This window comes from Spizellomyces punctatus (genome assembly GCF_000182565.1).
Source record: "Spizellomyces punctatus DAOM BR117 chromosome Unknown supercont1.14, whole genome shotgun sequence".
Lineage (NCBI taxonomy): Eukaryota > Fungi > Chytridiomycota > Chytridiomycetes > Spizellomycetales > Spizellomycetaceae > Spizellomyces > Spizellomyces punctatus.
Window position 1 is genome coordinate 120,845 of NW_015971550.1, and position 18,292 is coordinate 139,136.

Genomic DNA, 18,292 nt, shown 5'->3' on the forward strand with positions numbered 1-18,292 from the left:
GACCGCATACACGAATAAAGTTATCCTAGCTATTCGAGGTCGCTTATTCAGCAAAGGAGCAATGTAGCCTTTTATGGTAAATTGCATCTGGTAACCCACCAACGACAAAGGTAACTGTCTTACAGCGGCTACGACATTGGTGAAGCAGCGGCTCGACAAAACTCTTACAAGGAGAATCAAACAAGCAGGACGTTATCATCCGCTATGGCAACACTACCATTTTTGACACAACGGAATCGTACAGAAAATGAAACAAACTTAAATGACATTTTGAGATACTATAGACACTGTAAATGTACAGATTTTGTGATGTTTTCAACTATCTGAGATACTATCCAATTGAAGTGGGAATGAAGAAGAAAATGTTAGTTATTCGTCTGAACCGACCAGTATCGTCATGACCGCTTAAACTTGTTCGTCCGGGGCCGCACTCCCCAAAAGTGGCTGCCTTTCGCCACCGCCGATTCTCCGCTTGATAACTTGTGGCCTAAACGCGTAGAGGAGGACGATTATGCCCATAACCAGCGCGGAGATGCTGATAAACTTGCTCTGCTGGCCAGCAGCAACTCCAAAGAGCGCCCAGGCGATCGTAAAAGCACCAGGAATATCTCCAACGTCACGGTTTTTGAACTCTGTGTATGCCACAGCCGTTCCGGTCAATTGGAGCAAGACCAAAAAGACCAAAACACGGTGCAACAACGGAGGATGGGCAGGGTCGTGGACGGTTGTGAAGATCGCAAAGATGTTGAGCCACGTCACAAACACTAGCCAGCCGTGATAGAGAGAAATCGGAGCGTGAACAAAAAGGGATTGAGTATATGTCCTTGGCGGAATATTCCTGAGGTTGTGGTAAACAATCGTAATTGAAGCTGAAGCGAAAAGAAGGATGAGGAGAGACAAGATCAGGTGGCCGGACTCCTACGAATATAATGGATGGTAAGCTAGCTTGCCATGTTGCGACCGAAAAGACAATACAAACCCAATTGTTATGCCAGAGCGATGTCAAAAGGCCCGCAATGATGAAATAGCTGCCGTAGCCCTCGACAACGATTTCTTCGCTGTCGCCCAGCCACTAAACGAGGTTCATGCACATTAAATCATGTATATGACAAAGTTTTGAGACATGGAGCACACCTGCCAAATGACGAACCCCAGAAACAGAGTGTGGATCAGTCCCCATATGGCAAATGCAAATGGAGCGGGTGTAAGATATGTAGGATGCTTCCCATAACCGATATCAGTTGCGTCAGGGCCCACGACGTTGTAAATGGATGAAGACAAGAAGAAGAGATAAACAATGGTGTTTCCCAAACGGAGAAGAGTAGGATGTGCCATCTTTGCAACGGCCGAGAGTCTTGTTTGCCAATGGGGGAGGCCTCGCTGGAAAAGACCGTCCTTTTAAAAACGATGAGCGGTTGGATGACGTCAGGTGCCGAGCAAGTCATCTGTACAAGTCATGTGACATTGCGCGCGTGGTCCTTCCGGATAGCGCAGCAACCCAGGCAGCAACCACCTACGCAATTGCTCTTTGGCGCATTTTATCATTTTACTTGGTGATCAGCAAGTGGACGTTTCCCAACTCGCCTGAAGCCTCCGCATGGCCTCTCTCCTGCTACATATTCTTGACCGTCTCCGCAGAGAAAACCTACATGGCCCAACGTCACCATACCCAGCAACACGTCCTGCGCTTCGCAAACCGCATCAGCATTCTGTAGACTCACCAGACCACGACTCTTGGGTGCTCCTCGATGAGGAATTCGGTGACCTAGATGCGAAGGACCCTAGGTATGTGTTGCTGGGTACGTAGATATACCAATGACATGTCCAAGCAGGTTTGGTCTAATATTGCGTGCCTGTCAATCCCTTCAGATGGTTTGAACTATTTGTAGAGTTTTTTGTGGAAGGGGGCGCCGAAGGAAATGATGATCTGCTATTCTTTGTTCGCCAAGGTGGAAGTGGACCCGAAACTACATCTGCAGATCAACAGCAACAGGATCCAATATTTGTGAGACGAAAGGTGGCAAATACTATGCCATCACTCGGTGACCTTGTAGATTGGAAGCAAACCTTTTTTCTAAACCTTATTGTGCAACTACCCTGCACCCTTACGGTCGCTGTGTGTAAACGGGGAGCGAGTGGAGAGAGGAAGCGAAGCTTGTTGGCGGGTGAAGAAAGGATTGTGGTTGTAGGCGCAAACTCCAGTGGCTCAGGTGACAGTCCAGCTACAGACGCCACCACGCCGAGTCCGGTTGGAGGTGGGCTCGTTGTAGATGCAGAAAGTCCAGCAACTCCCAGTTCCCCATCTCCAAAATCCAAACCAAAGATGATTGCGATTCAGCGAATTCCAAAAACTGTTTACGCGGCGCCGTACAAATCTCGTATGGACGTAAAGGACGCCTTCATGAACGAATGCTCCTACCCCCTCGTGTACTACACTGTCAACGACTACGAATCTCACGACCTGCACCTTTCTATCCGTGAAAAGGAATACTTGTGCGTGGAACTATCTGTCATTATACCCGACGAGTCAAAGAGTGATAGAGTCCGCAAATGGACGACAACATCTGGCGCGGAGGCTGTCGCCGCGATATCGTTGGACGATGATTCTGCACCATTTCCAGTCCCGCGGGGATGTGCAAAGATTGTTCTGTTTCAAGGGGCCGTACCATACACTTCTCTGCTAGATATATATCAGCAGAAAGGCCTTGCAGCTCGAAACCAATTACGCTTGAGCTGGAAGAAACTGACGGATGGAGGTATTCAAGGCCGGAAAGGTAACGATTCACCTCCGCCAGAACGAACCGAATACATCATGATGCGGGGACCTCACGGGAAAGGCCAATGCCAAGTTGCTATTAAAGACGACCTACCACCCCCTAACATTGAGACCGAAGGGTCCTCATCGTCCTCGTCACGAAAACCTTCGTCATTGACAGATAAGCTGTTCAAAATGGGCAGCGCCGTAAGAACACAGCTCGTTGCTGCTGCTGCGGCGAGTGTGTTGGGTGTGGATAGTGTTGGAAGCGATGCAGAAAAATTGAAGAAACCGGAGAGTTTGAGATGTTCCATGACATATGTAAATGTTCCATGGCAGTCTATTATCAGGCACGTTGTAATTGTTGATCATTTTCTTGAGAGCTGGATAATAACCCAAGTTCATTATAATAGCGATTTAGCAGATCATGCTAGCCGGCGGAGTGACAAGCGATAGCTAGCTGATTGCCGAGTCCGATAACCGACGCCATTGGTGCCATATATATATATACGGGCGTTTTTCCCCGTCCGCCTTTGGTATGATACAATGAAACTGGTAATCGTACAGAACAGGAGATTCTGGAATCGAGGGTTCTGAGGATTTGTTTATATTCATTTCTTATTGCCATGGCAACAAACTAAGCCTTGTCTGCGCGCACGTTGTCTATTTATCCATTTTTGAATGGCCGCTGAAGTACTGCTAATAAGGTTTGGGGTTTGAAGCCCCCGTCGGTTTTCCTTTGCCGTTTTTTTTCATCTTTCATTTTGGGAGATTTGCATTGCGAGACGATTTCGAGATCAAGTCCTAGAGGGTTGTTCACCCTTCTTCTCCTTGCTCTCTTTTGAAGAGGTACCCCTCGCCTATGACGTAGAACGCGTCACACCGTGTCCATCGTCTAAAAACGGTTTGTAGGTTTGTCCAGCTTTTGTCCCTCCCCAGGAATCCTTCTCCTCCCCGCATACCATGTGCCATACAGGCAAGACGGCGACAGCCACGGCTGTAAGGCGGCACGCCATCTTTACTCGAAAGGAGATTGAGGACCGCGTTAAGCAGGGAGAGATTTTGGTCATTATCAACAGCAAGGTGTACAACTTGACCAAGTTTATCAACCACCATCCGGGTGGTGACTTGGCGATTTGGCATATGGCGGGTAAGTGCTGACGATACGCATAATGGTCTCTAGGGATCAATAAAGCTGTATGATTGAATCAATGTGGTCACTTGCCTGACATGCTTTGACACTAGGCAAAGACGCAACGGACGCGGTCCTTGCGTACCATCCTGAACCAGTGATAGAGAAGCGTATGCCACATTTTTGCATCGGGGAGTTAGCACCGAATACTCAACATGCCAGCAAACTTTCTCTGGCGTATCGAAGACTGGATGCAAAGTTGAAAGCCGAAGGAATGTATGAAACAAATTACTGGTTTTACGTTCGTGAAGCCGTCAAAATGTTGGCAATCTGGTTTGCGATGATCGGACTAGTTGTCTGGGGTCCGCAGCACTGGATGACATACGCGGCGAGTGCATTGTTGGGTTCGACCTTGTGGCATCAAGCAGCGTTTGTAGCGCACGATGGTATGTTCTTCACTCAGACCAGACACGGTATTGAATGGTAATAACATTCTCTTTGTGTTTCCAGCCGGCCACAGCGGAATAACACACGATGCCAAAACCGACATGATCCTTGGAATTTGCCTAGGAAACTTCCTTGGTGGACTCAGTCTTGGATGGTGGAAACACAACCACAATGTCCACCATATTGTCACAAACGACCCTTCACACGATCCCGACATTCAACACATGCCATTCTTTGCCATCTCTACCAAATTCTTTCAAAACCTCTATTCCACCTACTACAAACGCGTACTGAACTTTGACGCTGCCGCGCAATTCTTCATATCCATCCAACATCATCTCTTCTACCTTATCCTGTGCTTTGGCAGATTCAATCTCTACGTTCTCGGATGGTCATATGTCCTTCGCAAAGGCCCGGTTCCCCACCGAAAACTGGAAATTACATGCATGTCCCTATTCTGGGCATGGTTCATCCCGCTGCTGTCTTATTTACCTAATTGGAAATATCGCGTAGCCTACATTCTCTTGTCACACATGATGACCGTCTTTTTACACCTGCAAATTACGTTGAGCCATTTTGGAATGGAGGCTCAAGAGAATCCTCAGGACGATTTTGCGGCGATGGCCTTGAAAACCACGATGGATGTCGAGTGTCCTATCTGGATGGATTGGTTCCATGGGGGATTACAAGTATGTTTTTTGTTTGCCTGGCATAAACTTATTTGTGTGTTTGAAATTGGTTTGACATTACATCTATCGATAGTTCCAAGTCGAGCATCACCTGTTTCCCCGCCTCCCTCGCCACAATCTCCGGAAGATCCGTCCGCACGTTCTAAAGTTAGCCAAGGACCATAATCTACCGTTCCATAGCTACGGCTTTATCAAGAGCAATCAAGTCGTTTTGGCTGTTTTACAAAGTGTAGCTCATCAAGTACGAGCCGTGTTACGGGTGGATCCGAGGACGGCGCATGCCCATGCCCTCTGAGCACTTTGTGTTGGTTAATGTTTGTGGTTTTTGTGATTTGTATGCTGCTAGGAATGGACCCGCTACAATATTTTGTAATCCTTTTCAATGTTATCGATAATTATTTTTTTATGTAACATGTCTGAAAGACAGAAAGTGTACACAAGTCCTGCACTAAGTGACATCATTTCAAAACACCTATCATCAACCAAGAAAAATGCAATTTTCTGTCACAGCACAGAACTAGAGGAATACGAAAAGGAATGGATACAGGAAAAATAAAAAAAGTGGCTGACTCCCCTCCGAAATTTGTATTTCGCATCCAGAGCGTAAAGGGGTCGTCCGTCTAACTCCAAAACCAGGTTCAAGTGGCTCGCCGAGTGTCCCCCGTTGACCAAGATTATCCATCATCATCATCGACGATAAGGATTATATCGATCCCCCTTCCTCTCCCGGTCCCTATCACCCCTTCCTCGCTCCCTTTCCCTTCCCTTATCCCGCTCTCTGTCCCTCTCATCTCGTCCGCGCTCTCTTTTCCTATCGCGCTCCCAGGAGCGATCCCGCCGAGAGTTATCGCGAGTCCGACTGTGGCTTCGGCTTCTACTCCGGCTTCGGCTGGGGCTCCGACTGGGACTTTTGCTCTTTCGGGGTTTTACAATATCTTGTTTTTTTGGTATCTTGTACTTTTCGCCGAGATTCGCCAAAATCCCGTTTCGACCGTTTTCATGACGTTTGGGGGGTGGAGCACCCGAAGGTGACAATACGTCTTCTCGCTCCCGTTTTCGCCTATGCGTTGACGGTGTGTTTTCTGAGGCTAAATCCTCTTTGAGGGGAGAATGACGCTTAGAATGTGCGGTAGGTGTATCACCGTCGCGATCGCCACGCTTGCGTTTGGCGGCCGCCGGAGCAGGCGACTCCAATTTCGCATCGCCATGTTGTCCATTTTGCTGCTCTTTTTCATCACTCTTTTCTTTCCCAGCATGGGCTATTTCCCACAACTTTCGTAGTGTTTCCCAGTCCTCGCATGTCCCATCCGCTTTCGTCCAAAAGAAGTTATCGGCAATAAACCTAAACAGATGCGCTTGAATACGTTGTTTTTTGATTGGCGTCCTCTCTTTTGCTACGTAATCCTCAATCAGTGAGCACACCGCCAAAAACTCATTCTTGGCACGATCTAGCTTCCATTGGGTTTGCTTCCGTTCCCTGACGTCTGGATCGTCTTCCTCAAAGGCAGGAGGGCCACGCAGTCTGAGCATTTGGTCTTTGACAGGACGCAGCATCTGTTTATACTTTGACTCGTCATAGTCCGTGAAGAGATCCGACTCTGCACGGTCCTTCTTTTCAGCTACTTCGCTAGTTCTGCTCTTCTTTTTCGGTCGTGGCGACTTGTCTGCAGGCTCCGCCTCCGTTTTGCTGTTTTTCACCCGGACGACCCCATTTCCGCTCTTTGCACTTTCCCTGGCACGTTTCTTTGAATTCGTCTTTTCGCGGGCCAACCGAATATTATTCTGCCGCGTTTGCAGTTCTTTAAGCAGATACATGGCGCGTCGATCGAGATGGAGCTTTTTGGGCAGTAACTTGTCCTTCTGGTCTGAACTCCGCTCGCCTCCGAGATGAAACTTTTTGGCAAAGCCTAGCTCTGCATCTGCCTGTATTGCTCTCCAATTTCCAAAACCGTGTCGGTACACACCAACTAGGAGCATGGCATCGTCTTTGGTGTTCCATGGAGGTTTCGAGTCCCATTTGCCAGTAAAGCCGAGATCCGTTTGTTCCAAACGGAACGACAACTGGTTTTTGTGCGATTCCATCTCATCTGTCAGGGCGTTCAGAAGCGGGATTCGCTCAATCATCTTCTTTGCATTAATGTCCTTGGTTCCCTTGTAGTCAGCATAAATGGCCTTCTCTTTGTCTGCTTTGGAAGTCTTCTGTCCTTGCGTTGCCTCTTCATTCACGCGCACAGCCTCCTCACAGGCGGCCATAATCTCTCTGGCGTGCGTCTTAACCGCATCCGCGCTCTTATCTCCAAGGTTGGCATGACTGATAATCTCATCAAATCGTCTGTCAAGGTCACCCCACGTCATCAAAGCATTCGCCAAATCCCCGATGGCCTTCTTATCGAGTTGGTTGGCTTGGCCGCCCTTTTTTCCTTTACCTTTTGTAGCCTTCGCGCTCCGCTTACGGGTTCCGATTTCCTCCTCCTCACCCTCCCCTTCGGCATACGAGATTTGAGGTAGCCGCTTCCGAGGTGCTGGCACTTTTGGTTGGGATTCTTTCAATAGTTCCTCAGCTTCCGCCACTTTGTCTCGATCATTAGCGGGAACAAGCGAGTCCCATTCTAACTGATCCATTTGTACATTCATTGTCTTCCACCGTTCCATGAACTCATCACTGCCTCCGGCCACTGGTTGCGCCTGTGCAAGCTCAGTCTTCTCGGCGCGCGCCAAGATATCATCCAGGTCGAGTTTTTCCACTTTATTGTCATTCGTCTCGCCGTTGGCCCCTGCTTGCTCCGCAGCATCCTGTTCAAATAATTTCTTCGCACCAAACTTCAAAATTGTGGCCAGCTCATCTCTGGTCGGCTTCTGCAGCTCCTCCGAAAGCTGCTTCTCTTTCTCAATCTTCTCGTACACTTGTCCATTATTTTCCATTTGCTGAATGATGGCGTACTCGAGAACCATCTTTCTTTTAGCCCGTTCAATGATATCCTCCTCAATTGATCCAGCAGTGATGAAGCGGTACACATTTACATGTTTCTTTTGGCCTACAATCACGAACATACATTAGCGTCATTGGATTCAGAGACCGCAAGTTAATTTACAAACGTACCAATCCGATGGGCACGTGCAATAGCTTGCAGATCTAAAAAGTAGAATAACGGAAATGTTAGATGCATTAGTGCGATAGTTAGTCAAGTCTAGTTACACGCACCATTTTGCGGGTTCCAATCTAGGTCAAATAAAATAACAGTGTCGGCAGTCTCCAAATTCAAACCGAGTCCCCCAGCCCTGGTTGACAACAAAAATGCAAAGTCGGTAGACCCGGGGGCATTGAAGTGATCCATAGCTCGTTTCCTCGCTTCCGACTGCACGGTACCATCCAAGCGTTGAAATTGTAGTCCCCGAAGCGTCAAATACTCAGCCAAGATATTGAGCATGTTCACCATTTGGGAAAAAATAAGCACACGTCGCCCTTCTGCTTTCATACGGGTCAACAACTTATCCAATAAAACCATCTTCCCTGAACTGCTGAGAATATCCACAAATGAATCATTCCTGGATGTGGTAAAGTTACGGGCATTCGGGAACAAGAACGGGTGATTGCTAGCCTTCTTCAACTCCATCACCACGTTCTGGAGACTGATTCGTACTTCGTCCTTTGATCCATTCTTCAACCCTGCGAAATTCTTTGTAAAAATAGCGGTGTAATACTTCTTCTGAAGCTCTGACATTGGTATTCGAAGAATCAGCTCCGTCTTGCCGGGGAGGGAGGTCTCAACATCCTTCTTTAGTCGTCGAAGCATAAGCTTCGTAAGCAGATTGTGCAAGTACTGGATCTTTCCCTTTTGCTCCTCATTATCTGTCGCGTCGAGGTCAATCTCCAGGTCCATGTCGATACTAGCACCGGGCATCAGGAACTGGATTAAAGCCATAAGCTCCTGTACGTTGTTTTGCAGGGGCGTTCCAGTGATCAGCAAGCGGTTGGCAACCATATATTCTTTCGCAAGCGACTGGTGAAGTTTGGAGTCCTCGTTTTTCAATCGGTGCGCTTCATCTACTGCTAGAAATGCCCATTTGATTTTGTTCAAATGTGCCTTATCTTGTATGATCATCTCATACGTCGTTAAGAGGACATTGAACCGCAATATCCGCTTTGCAGGACGACCCTTTTTGGCGGTATACGAGTAAAACTCGTATTCTCGAATGATGCTGCGTCCCTTTGCGTTTCCTTGATATAGAACAACGTTCATATCTGGTGCCCATCTTGCAAACTCGCGCTGCCATGCGGAGATGGTACCAAGGGGTACGACGACTAGGAATGGCCCGTATACTTTCATAATATGGAAGAGATATGAGAGGAACGAAACAGTTTGCACGGTCTTTCCTAAACCCATTTCATCTGCCAAGATCCCGTTTTCGTTCCTATGCCACAGATCCGCCATCCAGTTGACTCCAATCAACTGGAACTCTCGGAGTTCACCTCCCACCAAAAAGTCCGCTTCCCGGAAAGGCTTATATGGTGGGCGATGGTCAGGCTTGTATTGCTCGCTTCGACTTGGCACTTGCTGACTGTTGGACCGATCCAGGAACGAATCGATCTCGGCCTGATCGTCGGCCAATGACGTTGCTGACTCCCAGGTACCTTCCTCGTATCCTAATCCCCGCCACTTACAGTAATACTGCGTGCCGCTCGGGTTGTCCTCATCGGGGCTTACCACGCGACTGGCAATGATACGATCCACCTTCTTGTGTTCCTCAAGGAGATCCTTCTTATCGTTGATCTCCATCAATACACGTTCTCTATCTTCTTCAGTGAGATAGGGGTCTTCGAGAATGGCCTGTCGTTCATTGAACTCTTTGATGAACTTGTCAATCTTTTTGAACCCCTTAAGAGTCTCCAGGTACTGGACGTCACACCACTGCAGTTCCCGATACGAACGACCTAGCCACTTGACCAGATATTGACTTTGCTCCACAGCGTTGCCATCTACCATATGTAGCATTTAGAAGGTGTCTTGCTAAGATGAGAAAAAGAGAGACAATTGAGGGACATACCTTCGTCTTCAACCTCCACCGTACGTTGGTCGAAAAACCCATCTATCACATCACCTAAGCCAATGCGTCCTGGGTCAGCCAAGTGTTTACATCGTCACGGCACACGGTTTCCTTACCTTCTTCTTCTGGCGGATATGCTTCCGCATAGACTTCAGGCCCCCTCTCTTCCAAATCAAGCTCTTCGTCCGCAGCATTTTCATTGTAGTCCAAAGCGGGGTTTCGCTGTCGGGTGGAGTATCGCGGAAAATCATCATCCCACAGGTAAAGGTTCTGCTTTTGTCGCTTCTTCTTGGCATTTTCTGATTCGAAATCAGAGCCAGACACCTCTTCCTCTTCTGAAAAGTCTCCGATGAAATCGTCTGGGTCCTCTGAAAACAGGATCATCTTTAGGACCCAGGCGATTAAAACAACTCCATCTGCCGCCTATGCACCTTTGCGGCGATTCATTTGTGCCCGCGATCGTAGCTTGCCTTTGCGTTGTTTGCTCTTACGCCGTGATCCATAGTCGTCGTCATCCTCCTCATCATCACTCGGACTGCCCTCTTTACCAGCCTAATATAGAGCAGAAAGTTATAACGAAATGCCGAGTGGTTGTTAGTCCATGCAATAAGAACGACTCACAGCAGTGAAGCGATTCGGTTGCGTCCGCGCTCTGCCCGATCGTCGAAGGCCATACAAATCTGGGTTTTCTTCAGCGTATGAAAATTCAGATTTACTGGACCGTATTGTACGTTTTCTGTTCCTTGCCGATGGCTTGTCGTCCGCCGAGCTTTCACCTTCAGTGATGATCTCATCTTGCTCTGGCTCACTTTCACCTTGAACGTAGTCATCGTCTTCGCTCTTGTGTCCATTCTCGTGGTTATCGCCAGGCTCGCTAAAATCACTTAGATCATCATCAACATCAATGTCGCCATCCGAACCGGTAGTGGGCCGCCCCGGGATTAGGTCGGCCTCGGGTATCTGTACATCCTCATCGGAGTCGAATATGTGATCTGTATCCGAGCTATAGTTACTGTTATGCCGGGCTATATAGAGAGCAATGCAAATGTAGAGGCATCGGTTAGGAAAAGAGTTTCAAAGGACCGCACAATAGGGTCTTTAATGGTAATCGGCAATAGATCGCAAACAATGATCATGAAAACCCCTAACCAAGATACGCCCCACCCTAGTCTGCCGAACAGCCAAGCAGCCTTTCGCCATGAAAACGTCGTCAAAGAGACACCGTACTAAACATCTCGTAAAGCCCTTGCTCGCTTTTCCCCGTACAGTCACCATCGTGCAATGACGGTGATGCACTGAACAACAACGCTGAAATTCCGCGCAGTAAAAACCGAGCGAAGCCATATAGCCTGTTACCCCAGTAACCATATATCTCTATCTGAAGCTCCTGCATCGACAAAGTGTCTCTACTAGTGGAACTCCGAACTTTGTCTCACCCATGGCCGATGCCGATGAGTACGCGAGACATGATTGGCAAAAGCCACAAACATTTCTTTGCATTTCGCACCTCGTTCGAAAGAGGTTCTCTTGTACTGTCAAGGTGGACTTGGCGCAATACATCGCAAGTGATATCTGCTTGAGCACCAACCGCGCAAGACGATGCATATCTGGAGGTTTTTGTGCCAAGGCTACCACGGCCACCGTCTGACACGTTCTCATATGGGCTATGCCAACCTTAGTACCCCGGTACCATCACCCACCTGTAGGACCCGTTGTGTGTACGTCTGTATTAGTCTGTGGGATGCGTTCTATCGGAGGGGGATCCCCGCTGTTGCTCATGGTGTGGCTGTGCAGTAAGACCGGGAACGTAAGCGAGTGCTTTGCAAAAAGCGTTCAAAAGGCCGGAAAGGCGACCAGCAAACGGAACGCACAACAAAACGATTGTAACACAAAGACTTACTAACACCAATGGGATCTTATAAGGGTTGTATCCTTATATTAGGTAATCAGTTGCACGTGAGCTTATTGTCGGGCATCTAACATGATGGATGCGATGAAGTATTCTCGACGACAGCAACATCAGAGGAATCTTGTCAAGAAGAGTGTATTTATCAATGAAAAATAAAAAAAGAACAATCGACAGCAACATCTAAAAAGTCTAGTTACAAAAAAATAAGAAAAAGAATAATCTATCAAATTCCCTTTATGCCCCCGCAAGCACGTCCACAAACGCTACTTCTTTACCACATTCCAGCAAACGAACCCTTTAGGTTAAGTTGCAGCGGACCACCAGCCGCAAACAACCCGGAGCGTGATGGGTTGTACTTGAGGGTATATATTGCATTCCGAACATCCGCTCCCTGAAAATGCGCTTCGTACATTGCATCGCGCAAAAGCCACCCTTCACCCGTCTGCAACCAGGCGGTCATGTCAGAAGGGATGCCAGCCAAGATGGCAGTTGATCCACGGCGGATCCGAGATCGTCTCGCATATCCAGGCGAGAGAGGGGAGGACGCAGACCGAGACAAGGGTGAGGGAGACGATGGGGTTGACAATGCCGACTGTGATCTGTGCGAGCTTGGCCAAGCAAGATATTTTCCACCGCGCATGTCGTAAAATGATACTCTGCCCTTGCCACCACCTACTGCAAGGACTGCATTGTCGAAAGCCAGCGATCGCACGCCCCATCCATCATCACAGCTCTCGAATGTGTGGACAACTTGGCCCGCTCGCGGATCAACAAGAGAAACATGATTCGCGGAACCGATCGCGTAAATGTGCTCACTATCATCGAACGCCAAACAGCAAGTCTCCTCGGTATAACGCAAAGGCACATTAGTGGATGGTTTAAACTTGTTGGCGTCCCAAATTTTGACAAAACCATCCGTAGAGAGAGTGGCGATGTTGCTTTTTGCAGTATTGTAGAGCATATCCCGTACTTTGCCTCGGTGTTCACAAGCCGAAACGGTGGCGGAGAGAAGGGATATACGCGGACCATTCAACGGAGAGAGGAACTCTGTCCCACTCTCGGAACAAATCATCCACTTTTTGACGGTCATATCGCGAGCTCCAGAGACCAGAACGTTATCACTCATCCAGGCCACGGAAAATACCATATCAGTGTGCCCTTGGAGAACTGCAAGAGGTTCAAATGACGGCAACTTGAAGATTTCAATCGAACCAAGAGGTCTTCCAACCCCGACAGCAATCAACGTTCGTGACGGATTGACGGCCATGCATCGAATTCCTGTTCCCAAATCTGGCAGCACCTGCCGCTGCATCAGACCCTTTTCTCCGACAGCTTGCTCAGAGCCCCATCCAGGTACGTGAGCTTCCACCAATGGTATTTGCACTCTTTTCCCGTTTCCAACATTCAACACGACCAACGCGTTGCATTTTGTTCCCATTACAACGTGATCATCAGATAACCAAGTCGCCGCAAACACCTTGTCGAGACCCGCGGTATCAAATTCGTGCTCGTCTGTCAATGAGCCTGCCAATTTTCGCGACACATATCTTGCCATATCCGCCTCCAACGAATTGCGATGCGTTCTAATCCGCTGTGCCCGTCCTCGTCGAGCCACGCCATTGCACTCGCGAGAATTTAGACATGCGGCAATATTAGAAGGTTCGCTATGCGGGTATGTCCAGGTGGGTTCAAAGGGTTTCCCCATAAACGGGAGCTTGAAGACGACCATAGTAGTGTGCCAGACCAGACGGGCTATGACCAGCGGACAGCAGGCGATGCAGTTCCAGAGCGAAAAGGAAATGCACGGAGGGGTATCCTAAATAAATAAATCTTTCTCCACCCGGGCCTTCCGGACAAAACGCCCAACCGGTTGATTCCAACCCACACCTCCGAAGTTTCAGCGGGGGTTCTGGACTGCGACCCAAAACGAACTCCGACTCAACAAAAAAAATCTGCAATCTCCCCCCATCGCCACCCATCCGCTCATGTATCAAATCTGCCTGATAAGTTTCTAAAAATGGAACTTTTTCATTACATATTTGTAGTTGTAACTGCAAATTTTAGTGAGACACGTCAAGGGTTCGACGCTCGCTCGGTGCAGGCTTCAAGGGGCACCCGAACCCTTTTTTTTTCGGTCCAATATCGCACCATCATTGCAGTCGCTCTGTATTCCACGCAATGTCTTTATGAAATCCAAATGGGTATACTAGGCACAGCGATTCTACCACTCACTCTAAGCACTACATATATCATGGTAGGGAAATATGAATAAATTGACAACTATAAACTGTGGGGTGATTCCGTCGGCATATTGACAACAGGAGATTGCCCATCATCTTCCAAAATATGTTTTATCATGTGGTACATTACGTTCTTGTTGCTCCTATAGACTCGAATTAGTTGAAAGCGTGAGCAAAGGACAAGTGTCCGCGACTCACCAGTACGAAAAATGTGCTTTTAGCCCAATTAGATACTGTCAATATCCTGTTAGGTAAAGTCATAGCACGTTCAATTCAAAAGTGGGGATGCTACCTGCTGAACCACATTGTCAATGATGTTATCCTGCACGTAATAATCCAATCTCTCGGCTGGCGGCTCGGGAACAGGTAATGATGCGTTTTCACTCGTTTCTGAATCATCAATGTGAGTGGTATTCACGCCTGATCGTGCCTCCGCGTCTTGGTGAATAAGACGTTTTGCTTCGTCTTTTCCAAGCAATTCTGACATGACCGTCTCGCCCACATCCAGGACCGTTTGTTCCTGATTTGATGGGTCATGCAAAGTACGCGGTACCGCAGAGCTTCCCTGCCCGACTCGATCTCCAGAGCCCAAATCCGGCGTAGTTGAGCGTGAAACCAACCGATTCTGATCATCTTGGCTTGTATCTATTTCGCCTCCCTGATATACTTCATCTTCCGCTCCGCCGGCAATCATTTCCAGTGCCTTGACGACTGGTTCAAATAAACTCCGCTTAAATACCTCCGCCATGGCGCTCATAGATTCAGTGACGGTTGCAGTATACGAGGACGATCGAGCACGTTCAAAGGCAACGGACTCAGTTGTGGTCTGAACCACAGTTGACGACTGCTCGTAACCTGCGTGTCTCTCCACAAATTCACCGCGACCTATAGATGTCAGGTCTACAGATGCTCGACGCGACAAAAGTTTCGAAACGGGTCTTCGTATTCGACGATTGGTACATACTCCCTCAATACTTTGGCTTGAACCAGGCTGCTGAATTGAAGACTTGTCGTGATTGCTGACACTACACGCTCTTTTCCGTTTGGAGCCTCGTTGCCCTGACTGACGACTTTCATCGGGAACGGTTGCTTCACACAATGTCACCAAGTCGTCTTCGCTTTCCAATTCTGGTCCTTTCTCCGGTTCTCCTGCTCCACCCTTTATACGCATTCTCTTATTCGGCACCCAACCATTAATTCCGTCATCGGCTGCTCTGGGCTCCTCTCCGCCTTCTTCGTCTTCTTCATCATCAAATCCACCAGCCCAAACCGAACTGTACATGCTCTCCATCACGGCAAACATTTGCTCTCGCAGTGCGGCGAACTGGGAGAGACTGGGCACTCCCATACTCCGCGGTAAACTGGGTATCTGGAGCTGAGGCATGGATGGCATTGCAGGCATCATGGGCATAGCCATCGAGGACGGAACGGTAGGTAGTTGGACGCGGACGGAGGATGCCATGGAGGAAAGGTCCGGGAGGTAGGATGAAATCAATTCTTTATAGTAGTTGAAATTTGAATTTCGTGCGCTTGGGCGTTGCAGGAGGACTGGTGGAATCTCTGCGTATTGATAATTTAAGAGCGGCTCGATTCGATAAGACTAGATGGAAAGAATTTAGTTGCTTGAACAGTTTTTAGCATTCACATCAAGATAAATCACTACCAGAGGATCGTACAAATGAAATATATTGTGAAACAGAATGTCTGGTGGTGGTCGGTACGTATGGATTGATTGCCCTCGCATAATCAGAGTGGCAGGTACAGGAGAGCCCAAGCTAAACAAGGCTGCGGGTCGGAATACCAACTTTGGATAGGAAATGGCAAAATAAGGGCGGGCGGGTGGTGGTGGCGGTCTTTCCATTGACGGCTCTCGGCTGTTCCCGTTGGAAGCCACCCCGTCCCTCCCTTTCGTGTCCTCCATATTTGAAAGCAAATCGTAGCAAATGATGCCCCCGAGAGAATGTCCGACCAGGATGACTTTACCATCAAAATCTGGGTGGTCTTGGCAAAACTTTGTATAAGCTTCATTCAACCGCTTTGCAACAATTTTTAGAATCGTTTGCCCGTGAAATGACGAAAAGTAGTACAATACGTCGGCAAGAATGTCATTATTAATGGTTCGCAGAATGGAGCAGGTGGGAAGCGTCACAGTCTTCATACGCCTAATGTATATAAGATGAATAAGAGAAAAGGAATCGGCTGCCACCTTTCACTGACACCCACCTGTCAACTGAATCCATCTGATGCAGTTCCTGATGCCATTCTAGTTGTCACACACAAGGTTTATCATATCAGTACAAAAATTCAATCGGTCGTAACAGTGAGGACGAACCTATTGGAACCCATGCTACATGCGTGCGGCGATGTGGGAACTCTTCTTTTACGACCTCCTTACATGCACGACGAAGGGATTCGACTAGAACGAAGACAAGTTTTGAACAAGGTACTCCTCGACCTAGTTCACAGCAAACTCTCGACTTACGGTTTTGAACGTAACGCCGTTGCCGGCCCATCCCATGGACAACGAAACAGACATGGTCGACTGCCATAACAATAAAGGTGAAAGAGAAGAAATACTCGCCATTAGCGACACGCAAGTATGGCAAGCTTCAGCACAACAAACACCCATACCCTTGCTGGGTTCAGGACCTTGACTCAAACCCGTTGACTCACCACTACCCGATGGTGGCGGTGAAGACGAAATGCTTGGCACTTGCGGTCCAGTGTCCTGTCTACTAGGTGACCGCATCTGGGTAGCCAAACAAAATGTTTAAAAGAAAACCTCCCGCAAAGGAGTGTCAAATGGGACAGTTACTTGTGCATAGCGCTAAGCCGCGTGCAAATGAACGCGGGTTTTTCATGGCCTTTTGACATATTTTGCCGAGTTGCAGGCCAGAGATCTTGCACGAGATACATCAACATGCTGACTATATCCGAATGCCAGTTAACAGACCACAGGATACATCTCTATATGTGAGGTCTTTCGCACACTTGCCTTTCCGCCAACGGGCTCATTCATTCAAATCCATCTCCTTTTCAATTTTCCAGACGTCAACGAACGTAACCTGTAGTGATGTATATTTCTTTCCTCCCTATATGCTACCTTTGAGGAAGGTTCAGAAGGTTGATGCGTCCGTTGCGCTTTCAGTGGTCACCTACGCCTAGTTTCCCCCCTTTAGAAACAGTCTCCACAAGTCAAAACCATCAAGGTTTTTATGATATTCATTCCACTGCAATAAAGTCTGTTCAAAAACAGCTGAAAGATCTCTTGGATGTAGAGAGGAGGAATCCACCATAAACTTTTGCCTATCACCGAGCCCGCAAATGACGATCCATGGACTTGACCTTCGGTCTTGTTGAGCACAAAATTGCCTATAATCTCGGTGGACGGGAAGTCTCCAAAAAGAGATCAAGCTGACTATGACTCTGACCTGCTGGTCCTTTCATGAAAGAGTAGATGTTATTTTCCGAATGGTACGCAACGGCAAGTTGCCCGCTGGTACAATATCATATCTCACAGATGTATACCTAATGAGGATGACACTGTCATCAGTTATGGAGCCGCCATTTCTAGGATGGCCATTTTCATCATCAGAGACCAAACGGGAAACTATACATCTTTGCAAATGACATGCGACATTCATTCGTAAAAGATCCCAACATCAGTGCCAATTCTTACCGCTGCACTTTATCAGATATGCGACAAGCGGCTGTACGCGCTGATATGGACAAAATCCAATTTGAACACCCACGAGCAGAAAGCTCTATTGGCATGCTAGGAACAAAAAGTAAAACACTCACATTGCTCCTTCCTACTCAAACGACATGGACGTTCCATCATGAACTCTTTCCAAATGGTATGAGCTGTAACTGCGCCCTCCGATCGCTTACCATACCAGACGTAAGCGTCTGCACGTGAGCATAAATCAGTTGAAGCGCTTGTACAAGCACCAAAGGTTGGATTGAACAATATCGCCTTTACTGAAAAATACCCAGCAAAATCTGAGTATAAGAGAAATACATTGAATTGTGTGATTGCATAAAGTGTCAAAAGCAAATGTACAGAAAATGTTA

General features: G+C 47.9%; 6 protein-coding genes across 6 annotated transcripts; 2 read left to right on the top strand and 4 right to left on the bottom strand.

Annotated features, from left to right (window-relative positions):
• Positions 1-198: 198 nt before the first annotated feature.
• Positions 199-1,412, bottom strand: SPPG_07014 (uncharacterized protein). The gene is made up of 3 exons (XM_016755192.1): positions 1,135-1,412; positions 980-1,072; positions 199-918 (listed from the first exon to the last, which is right to left on the bottom strand). Exons 1-3 carry the CDS (start codon positions 1,333-1,335, stop codon positions 406-408), a joined length of 807 nt encoding a protein of 268 aa, XP_016605579.1. The 5' UTR covers positions 1,336-1,412; the 3' UTR covers positions 199-405.
• Positions 1,413-1,597: 185 nt separating this feature from the next.
• Positions 1,598-3,211, top strand: SPPG_07015 (uncharacterized protein; the record flags this gene model as incomplete). Its single annotated transcript, XM_016755193.1, has 3 exons — positions 1,598-1,785; positions 1,870-3,105; positions 3,169-3,211. 3 exons carry the CDS (start codon positions 1,598-1,600, stop codon positions 3,209-3,211), a joined length of 1,467 nt encoding a protein of 488 aa, XP_016605580.1.
• Positions 3,212-3,718: 507 nt separating this feature from the next.
• On the top strand, positions 3,719-5,318 carry SPPG_07016 (uncharacterized protein; the record flags this gene model as incomplete). Its single annotated transcript, XM_016755194.1, has 4 exons — positions 3,719-3,905; positions 4,001-4,333; positions 4,398-5,023; positions 5,097-5,318. 4 exons carry the CDS (start codon positions 3,719-3,721, stop codon positions 5,316-5,318), a joined length of 1,368 nt encoding a protein of 455 aa, XP_016605581.1.
• Positions 5,319-5,396: 78 nt separating this feature from the next.
• On the bottom strand, positions 5,397-11,900 carry SPPG_09431 (uncharacterized protein). The gene is made up of 8 exons (XM_016757597.1): positions 11,770-11,900; positions 10,691-11,094; positions 10,501-10,621; positions 10,186-10,437; positions 10,070-10,123; positions 8,226-10,001; positions 8,124-8,156; positions 5,397-8,058 (listed from the first exon to the last, which is right to left on the bottom strand). The coding sequence occupies exons 1-8, from the start codon at positions 11,846-11,848 to the stop codon at positions 5,711-5,713; spliced, it is 5,067 nt and encodes a 1,688-aa protein (XP_016605582.1). The 5' UTR covers positions 11,849-11,900; the 3' UTR covers positions 5,397-5,710.
• A 195-nt stretch (positions 11,901-12,095) lies between these two features.
• Positions 12,096-13,911, bottom strand: SPPG_07019 (uncharacterized protein). Its single transcript, XM_016755195.1, has one exon. It carries the CDS (start codon positions 13,705-13,707, stop codon positions 12,250-12,252), a length of 1,458 nt encoding a protein of 485 aa, XP_016605583.1. The 5' UTR covers positions 13,708-13,911; the 3' UTR covers positions 12,096-12,249.
• Positions 13,912-14,047: 136 nt separating this feature from the next.
• Positions 14,048-17,027, bottom strand: SPPG_07020 (uncharacterized protein). The gene is made up of 8 exons (XM_016755196.1): positions 16,850-17,027; positions 16,701-16,760; positions 16,551-16,634; positions 16,442-16,481; positions 15,882-16,380; positions 14,511-15,818; positions 14,417-14,451; positions 14,048-14,361 (listed from the first exon to the last, which is right to left on the bottom strand). The coding sequence occupies exons 1-8, from the start codon at positions 16,965-16,967 to the stop codon at positions 14,259-14,261; spliced, it is 2,247 nt and encodes a 748-aa protein (XP_016605584.1). The 5' UTR covers positions 16,968-17,027; the 3' UTR covers positions 14,048-14,258.
• Between the last annotated feature and the right edge of the window lie 1,265 nt (positions 17,028-18,292).

Excerpts from the sequence above, each read along its gene's own strand:
- SPPG_07014 (XM_016755192.1), bottom strand. The coding sequence starts at position 1,335 with ATGGCACATCCTACTCTTCTCCGTTTGGGAAACACCATTGTTTATCTC. Across the intron at positions 1,073-1,134 it reads TGGGGTTCGTCATTTGGCAG|TGGCTGGGCGACAGCGAAGA; the intron begins GTGTGCTCCATG and ends AACCTCGTTTAG. Across the intron at positions 919-979 it reads CGCTCTGGCATAACAATTGG|GAGTCCGGCCACCTGATCTT; the intron begins GTTTGTATTGTC and ends TTATATTCGTAG.
- SPPG_09431 (XM_016757597.1), bottom strand. The coding sequence starts at position 11,848 with ATGAGCAACAGCGGGGATCCCCCTCCGATAGAACGCATCCCACAGACT. Across the intron at positions 10,622-10,690 it reads AACCGAATCGCTTCACTGCT|GCTGGTAAAGAGGGCAGTCC; the intron begins GTGAGTCGTTCT and ends GCTCTATATTAG. Across the intron at positions 10,438-10,500 it reads ACAAATGAATCGCCGCAAAG|AGGACCCAGACGATTTCATC; the intron begins GTGCATAGGCGG and ends TCCTGTTTTCAG.
- SPPG_07019 (XM_016755195.1), bottom strand. The coding sequence starts at position 13,707 with ATGGTCGTCTTCAAGCTCCCGTTTATGGGGAAACCCTTTGAACCCACC.
- SPPG_07020 (XM_016755196.1), bottom strand. The coding sequence starts at position 16,967 with ATGCGGTCACCTAGTAGACAGGACACTGGACCGCAAGTGCCAAGCATT. Across the intron at positions 16,482-16,550 it reads TGTAGCATGGGTTCCAATAG|AATGGCATCAGGAACTGCAT; the intron begins GTTCGTCCTCAC and ends TGTGACAACTAG. Across the intron at positions 15,819-15,881 it reads TTCATTTGTACGATCCTCTG|TCTTATCGAATCGAGCCGCT; the intron begins GTAGTGATTTAT and ends CTTTCCATCTAG.